Source organism: Tachyglossus aculeatus, chromosome 1 (assembly GCF_015852505.1).
Source record: "Tachyglossus aculeatus isolate mTacAcu1 chromosome 1, mTacAcu1.pri, whole genome shotgun sequence".
Classification (NCBI taxonomy): Eukaryota; Metazoa; Chordata; class Mammalia; order Monotremata; family Tachyglossidae; genus Tachyglossus; species Tachyglossus aculeatus.
This window is the reverse complement of record NC_052066.1, coordinates 19,323,600-19,343,253: the sequence shown is the minus strand read 5'-3', so window position 1 is coordinate 19,343,253 and position 19,654 is coordinate 19,323,600. Positions and strand designations below refer to the sequence as shown.

Below are 19,654 nucleotides of genomic sequence, written 5' to 3'. Positions count from 1 at the left end.
AAATACGATTGATTGATTGAATGACGGTATTTGTTAAGCACTTGCTATGTGCAAAGCACTTTTCTAAGCACTGGGGTGATACAAGCTGATCTGGTTGTCCCACATGGGGCTCACAGTCTTAATCCCCATTTTACAGATGAGGGAACTGAGGCACAGAGAAGTTAAGTGACTTGCCCAAAAGTCACACAGCTGACAATTGGCAGAGCTGGGATTTGAACCCCTGACCTCTGACTCCAAAGCCCACGCTCTTTCCACTGAGCCACGCTGCTTCTCACAGTGCTCAGCACACAGTAAGCGCTCGATAAATTTGATTGTTGATTGCCTCGCCCAGAGTCACGCAGCAGACAAGGGGTGGTTCCAGTTGTTACTTTGCCATAATTCATTCATTCAATCGTATTTATTGAGCGCTTCCTGAGTGCACAGCACTGTACTAAGCACTTGGAAAATACAATTAACTGGAACAGGTGCTCACTGAGTTTCTGCTTTTCCACACATACAGCTGAGCTTTAATTTTTAAAAACTTGAAAAATCCTACAATCTGCTGCTTGACTGGGAAACACGCGCTTTTTCAGGCTGCATTACGGGGCTGGAGACCTCTCTTCATGTTGGAAATGGGATTCCCAAGTCTCTGGCCTGAACTGGGGACCCTCCAATGGAATGGTGGCCAGTTGTTTCCAGATGGTGTTAGAATGAACTGGAATTCTTTAGCCTCTCAGGAGGAATGGGAAATATTTATAAGCCACACTCTGACCGTTTGGGGGGCTCTGCTCTGGGCTAATCCACTTAATCATGCAGTTGGCCCCGCTTGAAAGCAAGGCACAAATTCTTTCCTCCCCCAGTTTAGGCACCTAGGATTCCCCTGTGGTTCATTTTATTTTGATGGCTCAGCTTAAAAATCCTCTGTGCTCCGGACCCCTGACTGAGTCCTTAATCAAAGCAAGAAGAAAACAAATGTTTAGCGATAACTGAGGACTCTCTCTTTCGAACAGAACAGAAACAGTACGTACATAAGTGCTGTGGGGCTTGTGGGGGTTCGGGGTGGTGGGGGGGATGATGAATGAAGGGAGCAAGTCAGGGCAGTGCAGAGGGAGTGGGAGAAAAGGAAAGGAGGGCTTCTGTGCCTCAGTTACCTCATCTGTAAAATAATAATAATAATAACAATAATAATAATGGTATTTGTTAAGCTCTTACTATGTGCAAAGCACTGTTCTAAGCACTGGGGAGGTTACAAGGTGATCAGGTTGTCCCACGTGGGGCTCATAGTTTTAACCTCATTTTACAGCGTGGCTCAGTGGAAAGAGCTCGGGCTTTGGAGTCAGAGGTCATGGGTTCAAATCCCGGCTCCGCCACTTGTTAGCTGTGTGACTTTCGGCAAGTCACTTAACTTCTCTGGGCCTCAGTTCCCTCATCTGGAAAATGGGGATTAAGTCTGTGAGCCCCACGTGGGACAAGTTGATTACCTTGTATCTACCCCAGCGCTTAGAACAGTGCTTTGCACATAGTAAGCGCTTAATAAATGCCATTATTATTATTATTATTATTATTTAAGATGAGGCGACTGAGGCCCAGAGAAGTGAAGTGACTTGCCCAAAGTCACACAGCTGACAGTTGGCGGAGCCGGGATTTGAACCCATGACCTCTGACTCCAAAGCCCGGGCTCTTTCCACTGAGCCATGTAAAATGGGGATTAAGACTGTGAGCCCCATCTGGGACATGGACTGTGTCCAAACTAATTAGCTTGTATCTACCCCAGTGCTTAGTACAGTGCCTGGCACATAATTGGTGCTTAAAAGATACCATAAAAAAGTCACTGTAAATAAACAGTAATGCTAAAGTCTGTTCTCACCTGGCTCTCTTGGACAAATACTATTTCTATCAATCAATTAATCAATCAATGGTATTTACCGAGCACTTACCGTGGGCAAAGCGCTGCACTAAGCATACAACAAAATTAGTGGACATTTTCCCTGCCCATAATGAGCTTACAGTCTAGAAGGATTTCTAGCCTTTGGAAAGCCATAACCAAAAAGCTTGAATCAACACTGTACTATGGGGTTGGGAGAGTACAATATAACAGAGTTGGCAGGCATGTTCCCTGCCCAACAGTGAGCTTTTATTTTGTCCACTGCCCTCCCAAGGCACGACGAGGGGCTTTGGCGAGGGCACCTTCTTGCCACAGTCAACCATACAACAGTATTTACTACATTTATTGTGTGCAGAGCACTGCACACTGTACATTTGGGAGAGTACAGTACAAAACAGGTGGTAGATATGATCCCAGCCCACAAGGAGCTTACAGTCTACAGGGGAAGACGGATGTTTAAATAAATTATGGCTAGGGGAAATAGTAGACTATAAAGATATACTGAGAAACAGTATGGTTTGGTGGATCGAGCATGAGCTTGGGAGTCAGAAGGTCATGGATTCTGATCTCGGCTCTGCCACTTGTCTACTGTGGGACCTTTGGGCAAGTCACTTCACTTCTCTGGGCCTCAGTTCCCTCATCTGTACAATGGGGATTGGGTCTGAGAGCCCCACGTGGGACAGGGACTGTGTCCAACTCGATTTGCTTATATACAGCTCAGCTCTTAGTACAGTGCCTGGCACATAGGAAGCACTTGACAAAAACGCCATTATTATATTATTATTATTATATGGAAGGGGTACACAGCCAAGTGTGTAGGTGATGCAGAGGGGAAGATGGGTAGGGGAAATGGGGGCTTAGTCAGGGAAGGCCTCTTGGAGGAGATGTGATAGAGAGTCAGAGGGTTTTATATAGATTATATATAATAATATATATAATATATATGTGACATGCAATGAATCAATCAGTGTGTTTTTTTAGCATTTACTGTGTGTACAGCACTGTACTACGCATTAGGAAGTATACAATAAAGTACACATAATCTCTGCCTCAAGGAGTTTACAATCTCCTGTGTGCAGAGCACTGCACTAAGCACTTGAAAAAGTGCAATGGTATAAGTGGACAAGATCCCTGCCCTCAAAAAACTGACCGATCTCCATTAAAAAAAAATCACAGTATACAAATAGGAATGCTAAAGTCTGTTCTCACCTGCCTCCCCTGGGCAAATACTATTTCTATCAATTAATCAATCAATCAATGGTATTTATTGAGCACAGTGAGAGCACTGTAATAATAATAATAATGGTGGTATTTGTTAAGCTCTTACTATGTGCAAAGCACTGTTCTAAGCATGGGGGGGGGGGATACAAGGTGATCAGGTTGTCCCACGTGGGGCTCACAGTCTTAATCTCCATTTTACAGATGAGGTAACTGAGGCACAGAGAAGTTAAGTGGCTTACCCAAGGTCACACAGCTGACAAGTGGCTGAGCCTGTTTATATGTATATATGTTTGTACGTATTTATTACTCTATTTATTTATTTTTCTTGTACATACCTATTCTATTCATTTTATTTTGTTAATATGTTTTGTTTTGTTCTCTGTCTCCCCCTCCTAGACTGTGAGCCCACTGCTGGGTAGGGACCGTCTCTATATGTTGCCAACTTGTACTTCCCAAGAGCTTAGTACAGTGCTCTGCACACAGTAAGTGCTCAATAAATACGATTGATTGATTGATTGATTTGAACCCATGACCTCTGACTCCCAAGCCCACACTCTTTCCACTGAGCCATACCGTAGTAAGTGCTTGAGAGAGTACAATGGAATAAGTAGACACAATTCCTGCCCTCGAGGAGCAAATGATCTAGTGGGGAAAAGAGAGAATAATTTCTTTTACTGGTATTTTTTAAGTGCATACTATGTGTCATGCACTCTTCTAAGCACTAGCGTAGATACAAGTTAATCAAGCTGAATACAGTCCCCGTCCCACATAGGGCTCACGGTCAAGTAGGAGAGAGAACAGGTTTTGAATCCCCATTTTGCAGTTGAGGAAACTGAGGCCCAGAGACGTGAAGTGACTTGCCCAAGGTCACACAGCAGACCAGTTGGCAGAGCCGGGACTAGAACCCAGACCCTCTGGTTCCCCAGGTCCATGATTTCCTGGGGAGAGTGGTGGTCTGTCAGATACAAAGGAGGTTCCTTCCAGGAGCCATAAGCAACTGCCCCAGCCTCCGATTCAACTTTGACGTTGTCGGCTAGAGACCAAGTCCCCTGTCCGTTCCCCTTCTCCAGTCTACCAACCCCGAGGACGGCAAGCGCCTTTCAGCAAATTGGGCAGCACGGCAGGAACTCTGCCACTTGTCTGCTGTGTGACCTTGGGCAAGCCACTACCTTCTCTGACCCTCAGCTCCCTCACCCGTAGAATGGGGATTAAGACTGTGAGCCCCATGTGGGACATGGACTGTATCCAACCTGACTAGCTTGCATCTACCCCGCGCTTAGAATTATGCTTGATGCATAGTAAACACTTAATAAATATCCTAAAACAACAAAAAAACCCTCATTGGGCAGTGACCCTAATCCCCATCTCAAAGATGCCTGTCTACTTATTTTGTTTTGTTGTCTGCCTCCCCTTTTAGATTGTGAGCCCGTCGTTGGGTAGGGATTCTCTCTATCTGTTGCTAAACTGTACTTTCCAAGCACTTAGTATCAGTAGACCATGTAGGGCAAGGACAGCGCCTGATCTGATGATCTTGTATCTACCCCAAGTGCTTAACAAATACCACAAATATTATTATTGTGTTATTATTATAATTATTAGAGGTCTCTGGGCATCAATCTCGAGCTCCGGGTTTCTTTTGGGAAGAAACCATAGATATTTTCTGCTCCCACCAACTTTATGATAACCCATAAATATGCTGGGCATGAAACAGGCCAAGCGCAGAGGCCAGGAGATGGGAAACAGCCAACTCTTGATTATAGGCAGTAAGCCTGCTATGGCCAGTGAACATGTCTACCAATTCTGTTGTACTGTACTTTCCCAAGTGCTCTACTCACAGCAAGCGCTCAATAAATCCCATTGATGATGATGATGATGATGACAGTAGTAGTAAGGAGAAATTATGGCACTGATGGTGCAGGGCTCTGTACTAAGTGCTTGGGAAGCACAGAATAAAAAAGTGACATGTTCCCTGCCCACAAGGAGCTTACCCTCTAACAGGGAAGGCAAACAGAAAAATATAATTATGTAGGGTTGCTTTCTGTATGGAGCAGGAGCACATTGAAGCACGTAACCCTGAGAAAGAAAGTGAGTGAAACAAATAGGCACAATTTTTTTTCTTATTAGCAGTTCTGATAAAATAATTCCTGGGAGGGAAGGTTGAATCATATGGCTAAGATTTTTGGAATAATTTGCGGACTCCAATTATCCCCGCTCTTCTCGTCTCTGATTACCATCAAGTGGTAATTGCCTATCAGGGCAAAGAAATCCGCTCTTTAAGGAGCAGAAGGAAGAGACACCAAGGTGAAAACGAAAAAGAGGTCTATGAAATATAGTCAAATTTTAGAAAACAGGAGAAAAGGCTTGGAAAATAATGTTCTAAAATAGCAGCTCCCATATTTGGGTTGGTTTTGATTTTTTTTTTAATAAATTGGGGTTCGCATGACAGTTTGTATATATAATACATGTGGGCTTTCCTCTTCATTCCTCTCACTGAATGAAACATACTAGCCCTTAAGAAAAACAATTTAGCAAGTACCCAAGAAAGAAAGGAAAAAAAATCCTCCTCAACAACAACAAACAATCCTACCCAGTAAGCCAAATATGCTCCTCTACGATTTTAGCCTTAATTTGGACCATCATTTAGATAAAATGGAGTGATGTGCCTTAATTCTCCAGATGATTGGTTACAACTCCTCTCCTTTCCCCAGTTCCTGTGGAGATCTGTGCCTGCTAACTATGTCACTCAAGTCTTGCTCCCCTAATTCTTCTTGATTAACCACTGGAGAGGTAATTTAGGAATTAAAAAATGAGAATTCCAGGCAGTATGACCAAATGGCCCTCTAGATAATCTAAAAAATGTGTTTTCTTGCCATTCCTTTCCCCACCCCGCCCACCCCCCCGCCCTAGTCTTCTTGAGTTGAAGCAGGGGCACCTCCGTGTTTACAATGCGGACTGGTTCTTGCCCCAAAGCGACCTAGCTCTGGCTGGAAAAAAGGAGGGGAGGCTCTTGGATAGCTGCCAGTCTCCCAGAAGGCCATCAGCTGGCAACCGTCCTCGTAGACAAGAGCTGCAAAGGGGCACGAGAGAGGGAAAACCAGCCGATACTTGAAAAAGGGCACAGAGTGAAGCCGAGCAGGAAGGTTCATGTAACCTTTTGGCACATTCCAAGACTTCTGGAGACTCAAAACAACAATTCCTGCAGCGACAACACTCCCTGTGGTACATTTCGGCTTCTTTCCCTCTCCTCCCCCTCCATGGCCGCTGAAAGGTGATCTGCTTCTTATATAAAATTCGACTAGGGCTTCGAGAACGCTTCCAGCAGCATGGAGAGAAGAGGCCCGCGAGAGAGGGCGAAGTAATGCTTGCTCCAAGTCAGTCGCATTTATTGAGCACTTGGTGTGTGCAGAGCACTGTACTAAGCCCTTTGGTGACTACGATATGACAACATAACCAGGAAGGAGCAATCCCAGTACCTGTTTGTTGACGTTCACGTTGACATCGGGACGTGGGGCTGGCAAGAACCTGTTTTCGGTCTCGAGGAGTTTCAGTTTCACCGACGAGTCCTCGAACCCTGGAAAGAGAGGTGGTGGGGGGGGGATAACAGGGCGCTCTCCGTCAGCCTCACGTTCATAGTGAAATGAGCTTGGGCCTTAAACTGTTCCTGGCCATAATAATAAATAGTAATTCATTCATTCATTCATTCAATCGCATTTATTGAGCGCTTACTGTATGCAGAGCACTGTACTAAGCGCTTGGGAAGTACAAGTTGGCAACATATAGAGACGGTCCCTACCCAGCAGTGGGCTCACAGTCTTTCCACTGAGCCACGCTGCTTCTCCAACTTACTATGTGCAGAGCACTGTACTAAGCGCTTGGGAAGTACAAGTCGGCAACAGATAGAGATGGTCCCTAACCATCATATTATATTGGAATATATTACATTATGATGCATTTTTTTCACTGCGTTTATTCTTATCATTACAGTGTTTGTTAAGCATAGTGAAATGAGCTTGGGGTCTCCACTGCTCCTGGCCATCATAACAATCATTTTTATATTAGTAATAATGGCATTTGTTAAGTGCTTACTATGTGCAAAGCACTGTTCTAAGTGCTTAGAACTACTACTACTACTACTACTACTACTAGTAGTAGTAGTAGTAGTAGTAGTAGGTAAGACAAACTCTCTGTCCCACTTGGGGCTCACAGTTTAGGAGGGAGAAGTGCATTTTATCCCCCTTTTACATGAGAGGAAACAGAGGCACCGAATGATGAAGAGGCTTGTCCGAGGTCCACTGGCAGGTAAGTGGCAGAACTCACCTTCCCACTGTGCTTCGGGCCTGATTCCTCCACCCCCAATCCCTTGCTCAAGTCATTCTCGCTCCCTAAAACTCCCTCCGCCTCCAAATCCGCCAAATCGTGGCTCTTCCCATCTGCAAAGCCCTTCTGACATTCCACCTCCTCCTCCAGAAGGCTTTCTCGATTAATTTTTCTCTTCCTTAGTCATTTGATCCCAATGACCACTTGAACGCTGATGCATTCACAACCACCAGCAGAACTTTAATACATGTTGATTTTACATCTGTACCCTTGACTATTTAAATAGTCTTGCCATTCTCTTTTTTTCTGTTACATAAATTATCCACCATTAGATCATTTTTCTGTTATATAAATTATCCACCATTAGATCATAAGTTCCTTGAGGTATTATGTTTTCTTTCTACATTGTACTCTCCCAAGTGCATACTCACACACACAATAATAATAATAATGGCATTTGTTAAGGATTTGCTATGTGCCAGGCACTGTATCAAGCGCCGAGGTGGATACAAGCAAATCAAGTTGGACACAGTTCCTGTCCCATGTGGGGCTCGCCATCTCAATCCCCATTTTACAGATGAGTTAACTGAAGTACAAATCAATCAATCATATTTATTGAGCGCTTACTGTGTGCACAGCACTGTACTAAGCGCTTGGGAAGTACAAGTTGGCAACACATAGAGACGGCCCCTACCCAACAGTGGGCTCACAGTCTACAAAGAAGTGAAGTGACTTGCCCAAGGTCACACAGGAGACAAGTGGCGGACCAGGATTAGAACTCATGACCTTCTGACCTCCAAATCGATGCTCTTTCCACTAGGCCGCACTGCTTTTTCTATGTACTCCAAGAAAATGCTACCAACAGTGAAATACCATAGGGTGTTGGGACCAAAAAGGCCAATGTGGGCTGTTCACCCCACCGGCACTGAGGACACACATGTAGACATCATCAAGGGTATTTATTGAGCGCTTACAATGTGCAGAGCACTGTACCGAGCACTTGGAAGGGTACCATACAACAGAGTTGGCAGACGTGTTCCTTGCTCACAACCTGCACAATGGGGATTCAATACCTGTTCTCTCTCCTACTTAGACTGATTATCTTGTATTTACCCCAGTGCTTAATATAGCACTTGGCACATACTAAGTGCTTAATAAATAGCACATTTGGGTAGGGACCGTCTCTATACGTTGCCAACTTGTAGTTCCCAAGCGCTTAGTACAGTGCTCTGCACACAGTAAGTGCTCAATAAATGCGATTGAATGAATGACTGAGCTTACACTTTAGAGGTCCTGCAGGGAACGTGCCTATTAACTCTGTTACATTGTACTTTCCCACGAGCTTAGTAGGGAGCTCTGCACACAGTAAGCACTCCCCTCCCCACAGCACCTGTATATATGTATATATGTTTGTATGTATTTATTTATTTTATTTGTACATATTTATTCTATTTATTTTATTTTGTTAATATGTTTTGTTTTGTTCTCTGTCTCCCCCTTCTAGACTGTGAGCCCACTGTTGGGTAGGGACCGTCTCTATATGTTGCCAACTTGTACTTCCCAAGCGCTTAGTACAGTGCTCTGCACACAGTAAGCGCTCAATAAATACGATTGATTGATTGATTGATGTTGCCAACTTGTACTTCCCAAGTGCTTAGTACAGTGCTCTGCACACAGTAAGCGCTCAATAAATATGATTGAATGAATGAATGCATACCACGGACTGATAGACTGCTGGCCCTAAAAGCAATCAGTGAAGTGCTCAGCACAATGGGTGTGCTTAGTAATCAATCAGTGGTATTTATTGAGTGCTCACTGTTGCCTACGAGGAACTTACAGTCAACAGGGGGCTTACAGTCCACTGGACTTGTTATTGATAGTCCAAAATCTAATCCTAAATACTATTGATTGGTCAATTAGCAAGGAACCACTGTGACTAACTTAAAATGTCACAAGGGGAAAAAAAAGGTAATGGAGGAACCCACTAGCATAGACCACCTCAGAGGAGACAGAATAAAGAGAAAAAGTACAATAGGATAGAGTTGGTAGCCACAATCTCCTCCCACAGAGAGTTTACAGTCTACCAGAGAAGTCTGCAGAGAAGCAGCGTGGCTCAGTGGAAAGAGCCCAGGGTCATGGGTTCAAATCCCGGCTCCACCACTTGTCAGCTGTGTGACTCTGGGCAAGTCACTTCACTTCTCTGTGCCTCAGTTACCTCATCTGTAAAATGGGGATTAAGACTGTGAGCCCCCAGTGGGACAACCTGATCACCCTTGTAACCTCCCCAGCGCTTAGAACAGTGCTTTGCACATAGTAAGCACTTAATAAATGCCATTGTTATTATCAGGCTTAATATTGATAGTATCACTGAATACTACTGAGTGGGGTTTTTTGATGGTTTTCTCAGTTTTTCTGTTTTTCTGGTATTTGTTAAGTAGGCACTGGACCAGGCACTGTACTAAGCGCTAGGGTCAATACAAGCTAATCAGGTTGGGTACAGTCCATGTCCCACATGGGGCTCACAGTCTTGTTTATTATTATAATGTACTCTCCCAAGTGTTTTGTATAGTGGTTTGCATTCAGCAAGCCTCAATAAATGTGAATGAATGAATGAATCCCCATTTTAAAGATGAGGTAACAGGCCCAGAGAAGAGAAATGACTTGCCTAAGGTCACACAGCAGACAAGTGGTGGAGCTACAATTAGAACCCAGGTCCTTCTGACACGCAGGCCCGTGATCTAGCCATTAGGTCACACTGATTGACTGATTGGCTTCAAAGGTGTCACTGCTACCAACTTATTAAAAAAAAAGTCACAGAAGAACTCAAAGCCCCCTCAGAAGGCGGTGGAATAAAGAGACATTACTGTACAGTGGCCGGGGGAGTTTGTGCTACACACATGAGAAGCAGCATGGTGCAGTGGATAGATCACAGGTTTGGGAGTAAGAAGGTCATGGGTTCTGACCGGCTCCACCATTTGTCTGCTCTGTGACCCTGGGCAAGTCGCTTCACTTCTCTGGGCCTGTTACCTCATCTGTCAAATGGGGATTGAAACTGTAAACCCCATATGGGACAGGGGCTGTGTCTAACCCGATTTGCTTGTATCCACCCTGGGGCTTAGTGCACTGCCTAGCACATAGTAAGTGCTTAATAAATACCATAATACTAATTATTATTATTATACTTGCCATTGAGCTCCATTTTCTCAGCTTCGGGTTCCTTAGGTTCAGGGGACGTCTTGCCCACGCTGGCCTCCTCGACACCCACGGCCATTCCAGGTGCTCCAGGAACATTCTCGCTGGGAATCTCCACGAGTTCTTTGCTGTCTAGGAAGTCACCAATCTGATGCATGCTGTAAAGGCAGGAAGATTGTTTTGAGAAGGAACTGATTTGGCTACTTCAATTTCTTACCAGAACAATTCAGAGCATGACCACACGTCCTAAATTTCAGGCACTGAGGCTTATTGGTTCTCTGCAGAATTTAGAAACATAAGGCTTATTACAAACATGTTCTCTCACTCTTCACTATTATATCTTCATCAATCAATCAATCAATCAATCGTAATTATTGAGCGCTTACTGTGTGCAGAGCACTGTACTAAGTGCTTGGGAAGTACAAGTTGGCAACATATAGAGACAGTCCCTACCCAACAGTGGGCTCACAGTCTTAAAAATTGATCTTCATCAATTTGTGATTCCAGTCACCCACATTAGATGGTAAACCTCCAAGGGTAGGACTTATGTCCTTGCTGCTTTCCCTTGTTTGTTTTTTTAAATGATGTTAGCTATGCATTTATTAAGCAGCGTGGCTTAGTGGAAAGAGCCCAGGCTTTGGAGTCAGAGGTCATGGGTTCGAATCCCAGCTCCACCACTTCTCAGCTGTGATACTTTGGGCAAGTCTCATCTGTTAAATGGGGACTAAGACTGTAAGCCCCACATGGGACAACCTGATAACCTTCTATCTATCCCAGTGCTTAGAACAGTGCTTTTATTTTAGAGAAGCAGCGTGGCTCAATGGAAAGAGCCCGCGCTGTGGAGTCAGAGGTCATGGGTTCAAATCCCAGCTCCACCAATTGTCAGCTGTGTGACTTTGTGCAAGTCACTCCACTTCTCTATGCCTCAGTTACCTCATCTGGAAAATGGGGATTAAAGCCTGTGAGCCCCACGTGGGACAACCTGATCACCTTGTAACCTCCCCAGAGCTTAGAACAGTGCTTTGCACATAGTAAGCGCTTAATAAATGCCATTATTATTATTATTATGTACCAGGCACCGTACTACATACTGATTTTCTAGCATGTTGTTCCACCCACAGCAGGTGCTGAAGAACTTCTGATGCTTCTGCTATTATTGAGATAGCTTGCTTGGATATCTTCCTAAGAACAAGGGTCACCAGGAAGATAATGGTGATAAAGTTTTCACAGAGTAAAGGAAAACCATTTTTAGTTGGACACAAGCTCAGCACTCTATTGTGTGTAAACAGAATCCAGATAAGGTAGGTGAAAATGAAATATTTTTTTGAAGAAGTTGAAGTTTTTACAAGTTGCTCTACGGACATAAAATCTACACAGCACTGTTAAAATTGTTGCTAAGAGGTTGCACTAGGTCACAGACTAGTTAAAGGAGCCCAAAGAAACTCGAATTTCAAGCAGAACTCTTAAATTGACATACCCTCAGGCTGTTTTTGTGGCTCCACTGATAACATCCTTGGGGACCTCAGTAGTTGGAAATGGATGTACAGAAAGAGACTGGTTACCTACCCCTCTAGCACTCATTGCGTCTCGGAAAGTTTGCAAACACCAAGAAAAACCATTACCTCTCTCCAAGAGGGATGTCTCAAATTAAGTTTGTTGGAAGTAGAGTAATAATAGCAATAATAATAATGGCATTTATTAAGCGCCTACTATGTGCAAAGTACTGTTCTAAGCGCTGAATAATGATGGCATTTATTAAGCATTTACTATGTGCAAAGCACTGTTCTAATCACTGGGGAGGTTACAAGGTGATCAGGTAGAAACTGCATAAGGAGAAGACTTGGAGATGAATGCAGGAAACAAGAACATTCTTTTTGTCAGAAACCAGGACTGACAGACGCTTCCTACTAAGGCTTCCAAATGTTTTAATTATTTTGACTGAAAACAAATTTGTCTTGACACCTAGTAGGAAGTATCTTCAAAAGAACGGTTCACACCATAGCCTAAAACACCAACCTGAGGAGTATTAAAACTGAGAGCTCACCTCCTCCAAGAGGCCTTCCCAGACTGAGCCCCCTTTCTCCTCTCCTCCTCCCCATCCCCCCCACCCTACCTCCTTCCCCTCCACACAGCACCTGTATATATGTTTGTACAGATTTATTACTCTATTTTACTTGTACATATTTACTATTCTATTTTGTTAATGATGTGCATTTAGTTTTAATTCTATTTATTCTGACGACACCTGCCCACATGTTTTGTTTTGTTGTCTGTCTCCCCCTTTTAGACTGTGAGCCCGTTGTTGGGTAGGGGCCGTCTCTATATGTTGCCAACTTGTACTTCCCAAGCGCTTAGTACAGTGCTCTGCACACAGTAAGCGCTCAATGAATACGACTGAATGAATGAATACCATGGCATTTGACTTCTCCCCTATCATATCCAGCAGACCACAAATTTCCCCATCTTCAAAGCCCTCCTAAAATCACACCTTCTCCCAAAGGCCTTCATCATCATCATCATCATCATCAATTGTATTTATTGAGCGCTTACTGTGTGCAGAGCACTGTACTAAGCGCTTGGGAAGTACAAATTGGCAACATATAGAGACAGTCCCTGCCCCAACTAGATACTGTTTCTCGTACTAGCCGGCCCTTCTTCATCTTCTATGCACCTGGAAGGTGCATGGCATAGTGGATAATAATGATGGCAGTTGTTAAGCGCTTACTATGTGCAAAACACTGTTCTAAGCGCTGGGCATGCTGCGAGTCAGAAGGTTATTAATTCAATCGTATTTATTGAGCGCTTACTGTGTGCAGAGCACTGTACTAAGCACTGCACTAAGGTCATGGGTTCTAAACCCAGCTCCACCACTTGCCTGCTGTGTGGCCTTGGGCAAGTCACTTAACTTCTCTGGGCCTTAGTTACCTCATCTGCAAAACAGGGATTAAGATGTGAGCCCCAGGTGGGATAAGGCAGTGTCAAAACCAATTTGTTCATATCTACCCCGGTGCTTAGTATAGTGCCTGGCACACAGTTAGCGCTTAAGAAATACCACAATTATCTGCATTCCTTAAACCCACAATCCTCACCCCATGGCCAGCCCTTATGTTCAATAGCCCTATGCTCTCCCATTCCCCCATCGGTAACTCATTTTAACATCTGTCTTCTATCTTCCCATCTAGACCGTGAGCTCCTTGAGGGCAGAGAACTTGTTTACCAACTCTACCGTACTGTTCTCTTCCAGATGCCTAGAACAGTGCTCGGCCCACAGTAAGTGCTCAATAAATACAACTGATTAATTGACAAAATGGAAAGCTGCAGGGGTTGTTTCTAAAAATGGGTGAAACCCTCTGCCAACTGTATCACTGCACCCACCCTTGTCTATCTCACCCCAGGTTCCCTCCCTGCAAGGAGCTTACAGTCTAGAGGAAGAGACAGACATTAATATAAATAAATCAATTATGGATATATGTATAAGTGTCATGGGGCTGAGGGAGAGGTGAATACCAAGTGCCCAAAAGGTACAGCTCCAAGTGCATAGCCAACGTGGAAGGGAGAGAAAGTTGGGGAATAAAGGGCTCAATCAGGGAGGGCCCCTTGGAGGAGGAGCTGCTTGGAAGATGGGGAGAGTGGCTGTCAGCGGGATGTGGACAGAGAGGGCTTTCCAGGCTAGAGGGAGAACATGGAAATGGAGTTGCCAAGATCCGCCCTTTCCTCTCCATCCAAACAGCTACCCTGCTTGTTCAAGCTCTCATCCTATCCTGTCTGGATTACTGCATCAGCCTCCTCTCCGATCTCCCATCCTCGTGTCTCTCCCCACTTCAATCCTTACTTCAGGCCGCTGCCCGGATCATCTTTGTCCCGAACCACTCTGGGCATGTTACTCCCCTCCTCAAAAATCTCCAGTGGCTACCAATCAACCTACGCATCAGGCAAAAACTCCTCACCCTGGGCTTCAAGGCTCTCCATCACCTCACCTCCCTTCTCTCTATATGTTGCCAACTTGTACTTCCCAAGCGCTTAGTACAGTGCTCTGCACACAGTAAGCACTCAATAAATACGACTGAATGAATGAATGAATGAGAGACAGGAGGCAGGGAGGTCAGCAAGGAAGCTGATGCAGTAATCAAGGTGGGATAGTATAAATGCTTGGATTACCATGGTACAATTTTGGATGGAGAAGAAAGGGCAGACTTTGGCAATGTTGTGAAGGTTGAACCGATAGGATTTAGTGAGAGATTGAATATGTTGGTTGAACCAGAGAAGAGTCAAGGGCACAGGGCTCAGGTCTTAATCCCGTCCGACAATTATTCTCTCTCTCCCTTCAAAGCCTTATTGAAGGCAAATCTCCTCCAAAAGGCCTTCCCAGACTAAGCCCCACTTTTCCTCAACTCCCACTCCTTTCTGCATCACCCTGACTTGCTCCCTTTGCTCTCCCCCTCCAGGCCCACAGCACTTATGTACATATCTGTAATTTCATTTATTTGTATTGATGTCTGTCTCCCGCCCTCTAGACCGCGAGCTCATTCATTCAATCGTATGTATTGAGCGCTTACTGTGTGCAGAGAACTGTACTAAGTGCTTGGGAAGTACAAGTTGGCAACATATAGAGACGGTCCCTACCCAACAGTGGGCTCACAGTCTAGAAGGGGGAGAAAGAGCACAAAACAAAACATTAACAAAATAAAATAAATAGAATAAATCTGTACAAATAAAATAGAGTAATAAATACGCACAAACATATATACATATATACAGGTGCTGTGGGGAGGGGAAGGAGGAAAGGCAGGGAATGTGCTGTGCACACAGTAAGCACTAAGTAAACGCCATTGATTGACTGACTGAAATATCTATCAGAAACCAAGGCAATCAAACCAGAAAAGGGCATAATAATAATAATAATGGCATTTGTTAAGCGCTTACTATGTGCAGAGCACTGTTCTAAGCACTGGGGGTGGATGCAAGGTGATGCAAGGTGATCAAGTTGTCCCACATGGGGCTCACAGTCTTAATCCCCATTTTACAGATGAGGTAACTGAGGCTCAGAGAAGTGAGTGATTTGCCCAAGGTCACACAGCAGACATGTGGCGGAGTCGGGATTCAAACCCACAACCTCTGACTCCAAAGCCCGTGCTCCTCTCCACTGAGCCACGCTGCTCCTCTGTGTCTCATTGTCAGTGGAGAGTTTATGATGAAACCCTACTTAGGTCATTGTTTCAGAAGTAGACAGAGAGATTGCAAAATTTTCTGAGTGAAAGGAGAAAGGAAGATATAACCTGTTTCCAAAGGATGACTTAGGAGAGGTTAATTATTCCCTGAATAATGGGCAGGGAATGTGCCTGTTTTTGTAGAGTACTCTCCCAAGCGCTTAGTACAGTGCTTTGCACACAGTAAGTGTTCAATAAATGCAATTGAATAAATGATTGATCTAAAGATGAGATAGAACTCAAATTGTATTTCTCTCCGTTTTGTAATTATCCACAAACGGATATTCCATCATTCAAGCGTATTCAAGCTAGAAGAGAATTAATGTTGGGATTTATTACAGGCTTCAATCCACCAGCGTGACCTAGTGGATAGATCACCGGCCTAGGAGTTGGGAGGACCTGGGTTCTAATGCCGACTCTGCCGCTTGTCTGCTGTGTGACCTTGGGCAAGTCACTTCACTTTTCTGAGCCTCAGTGACCTCATCTGTAAAATGGGGAGTAATAATAATAATAATGAATAATTATGGTACTTGTTAAGCATTTACTATGTGCCAAGCACCGTTCTAAGTACTAGGGTAGACATAGGCTAATCAGGCTGGACACTGTCCTTGCCCCACTTGGGGCTCACACTCTTAAGCAGTGTGGCTCAGTGGAAAGAGCAAGGGCTTGGGAGTCAGAGGTCATGGGTTCAAATCCCTGCTCCGCCAATTGTTCGCTGTGTGACTTTGGGCAAGTCACGTAACTTCTCTGGGTCTCAGTTACCTCATCTGTAAAATGGGGATGAAGACTGTGAGCCCCACGTGGGACAACCTGATCACCTTGTAGTTTCCCCAGTGCTTAGAACAGTGCTTGGCACATAGTAAGCGCTTAAGAAATACCAACATTATTATTATTATTATCATCATTATTATTAATCCCCATTTTACAGAACCGATGAGGTAATGATGTAACTAAGACTGTGAGCCCCATGTGGGACATGGGACTGTGCCCAACCTGATCAGCTTGTACCTACTGCAGCATTTAATACAGTGCCTAGCACATAGTAAGTGCTTAATACCACTATATTATTAATATTATTATTACCCAGTGTGTATGCCGTTGGTACCTTCTCTGACATGCTGTTGACTACTTTACGTAAGAAAAATCTTAGCTCCTATTCCTCACTTTTAGTTCCATAATTTTTTCAGAAACTGTTTCTTTGTGTATGGGGACTCTACTGAGATTTTTTTTAGAAGAAAATGAACTATTCCACTTTTCACCAAGGAACACACTTAAGTCAGCTCAATCGATACTGCATCTATGGAAAGGAGGTGAAAGGGAGAGAACAAGACAGTCTTAAACAGGATAAGAAACATTTGCAAGTCTATAGCTCACACAAAAAAGCCTCAATTGTTCGGGGAGAACAAAGGAAAATGGCAATTACCACTCCTCTCATAACGGAGGGCTGGAAAACCATTTATTGAGGGGATTACAGATGTTATCTTTTAGCTTGGCCAGAAGCTAAATACCTCACTTAACCCCGAAAAATCACAGCTGAATGCAGTCTCTGCTGGATAAAAACATGTAAATTGTCAGAATAATTCCTAAAGGCCCATGTAAGATCATTGTGATAAAATCCCTACTCACCTTCCCTTCTGGGTTGCCTCTAGTCTTGGATCTGTACTCTGTAAGTCAATCGATCGATTACTGTGTGCAGAGCACTGTACTAAGCGCTTGGGAGAACACAACACAGTGCTTTAACAGACATATTCCCTGCCCTCGAAGAGGTTGGTATTCAGCCCCACAATACTTATGTACACATTAATAATAATAATAATAATGGCATTTATTAAGTGCTTACTATGTGCAGAGCACTGTACTAAGCGCTTGGGAGAACACAACACAGTGCTTTAACAGACATATTCCCTGCCCTCGAAGAGGTTGGTATTCAGCCCCACAGTACTTATGTACATATTAATAATAATAATAATAATAATGGCATTTATTAAGTGCTTACTATGTGCAAAGCACTGTTCTAAGCGCTGGGGAGGTTACAAGGTGATCAGGTTGTCCCCCGGGGGCTCACAGTCTTAATCCCTATTTTACAGATGAGGTAACAGGCACAGAGATGTTAAGTGACTTGCCCAAAGTCACACAGCTGACAGTTGGCAGAGCCGGGATTTGAACCCATGACCTCTGACTCCAAAGCCCGGGCTCTACTGCTTCTCAATTTATAGATTTATAATTTATTTCAATGTCCATCTCCCCCCTCTGGACTGTGAGCTCCTGGTGGGCAGGGAGCATGCCTACTAATTCTGTTGGATTGTAACAATAACAACAATAGGCATTTGTTAAGTACTTACTATGTGCCAGGCTCTGTACTAAGCGCTGGGGTGGATATAAGCAAATCGGGTTGGACACAGTCCCCGTCCCCCGTGGGGCTCACAGTCTAGATCCCCATTTTCCAGATGAGATAACTCTGAAACGGAGATGTAACTTGCCCAAGGTCGCACAGCAGACAAGTGGCAGAGCCGGGATTAGAACCCAGGTCCTTTGGACTTCCAGCCCCGTGCTCTATCCACGGTGCCATGCTGCTTCCAGCTTGTACTCTTCTCCTAAGGGCTTAGTCCAGAGCTCTGCACGCACATAATAAGCGCTCAATAAATACAATTGACTGACTGATAGTGGTGGCCAGGAAGCAGTGTTTGAATTATTTGGGAGCTATGAGTTGCTTGTCCCACTGTGTTGTCAGTAGGGTCAGCCCAGCAGACTCTACAAATGGCTTGTTCCCCTCTGCTCTCAAACATCTACTTCCCTAGACCCCTGGCCCACGTTCATTCATTCATTCATTCATTCATTCATTCATTCATTCAATAGTATTTATTGAGCACTTACTGTGTGCAGAGCACTGTACTAAGAGCTTGGGAAGTACAGGTTGGCAACATATAGAGACGGTCCCTACCCAACAGCGGGCTCACAGTCTCACATCCGTCCTTAAATCCAACAGACAATTACTGCCCCCTCTTCAAAGCCTTATTGAAGGCACATCTCCTCCAAGAGGCCTTCCCAATCAATCAATCAATCAATCAATCATATTTATTGAGCGCTTACTGTGTGCAGAACACTGTACTAAGCGCTTGGGAAGTAAAAGTTGGCAACATATAGAGACAGTCCTTACCCAACAGTGGGCTCAGTCTAAAAGGGGGAGACAGAGAACAAAACCAAACATACTAACAAAATAAGAGTAGATATGTACAAGTAAAATATATAGAGTAATAAATATGTACAAACATATATACATATATACAGGTGCTGTAGGGAAGGGAAGGAGGTAAGATGAGGGGGATGGAAAGGGGGATGAGGGGGAGAGGAAGGAAGGGGCTCAGTCTGGGAAGGCCTCCTTGGGCTTCCCAGACCAAGCCCCACTTTTCCTCATCTCCCACTCCCTTCTGCATCACCCTGACTTGCTCCCTTTGCTCTTCCCCCAACTCCAGCCCCAAAGCACTCATTTATATATATATATATATATATATCTGTCATTTTAGTTATTTGTATTGACATCTATCTCCCCCCTTCTAGACTGTGAGCTCGTTGTGGACAGGGAACATCACTGTTTATTGTACTTTCCCAAGTGCTTAGTACAGTGCTCTGCACACGGCAAGCACTGAATAAATACAATTGAATGAATGACTGAATGAACATCAGGGCCTCCCTCTTGACTGGATGCTCCTTATGAGCAGGAAGAGTGTCTCTGCCACTTTTCATTCAATTTTATTTATTGAGCGCTTACACTTGTCTGCTGTGTGACCTTGGACAAGTCACTTACCTTCTTTGTGCCTCAGTTACCTCATCTGTCAAATAGGGATTAAGACTG

The 19,654-nt window shown here is 44.2% G+C and overlaps 1 protein-coding gene across 3 annotated transcripts in view; it reads right to left on the bottom strand.

Moving 5' to 3' along the window:
• Positions 1-19,654, bottom strand: part of EPB41L5 (erythrocyte membrane protein band 4.1 like 5) — a 208,626-nt gene that overhangs the window by 49,749 nt on the left and 139,223 nt on the right. For all 3 annotated transcript variants that reach the window (XM_038743312.1, XM_038743330.1, XM_038743322.1), the window contains exons 17-18: positions 10,589-10,752; positions 6,559-6,656 (exon numbers count right to left, since the gene is read on the bottom strand). In XM_038743312.1, the coding sequence (XP_038599240.1) occupies positions 6,559-6,656; positions 10,589-10,752 (262 nt within the window). The remainder of the gene's footprint in view (positions 1-6,558; positions 6,657-10,588; positions 10,753-19,654) is intronic.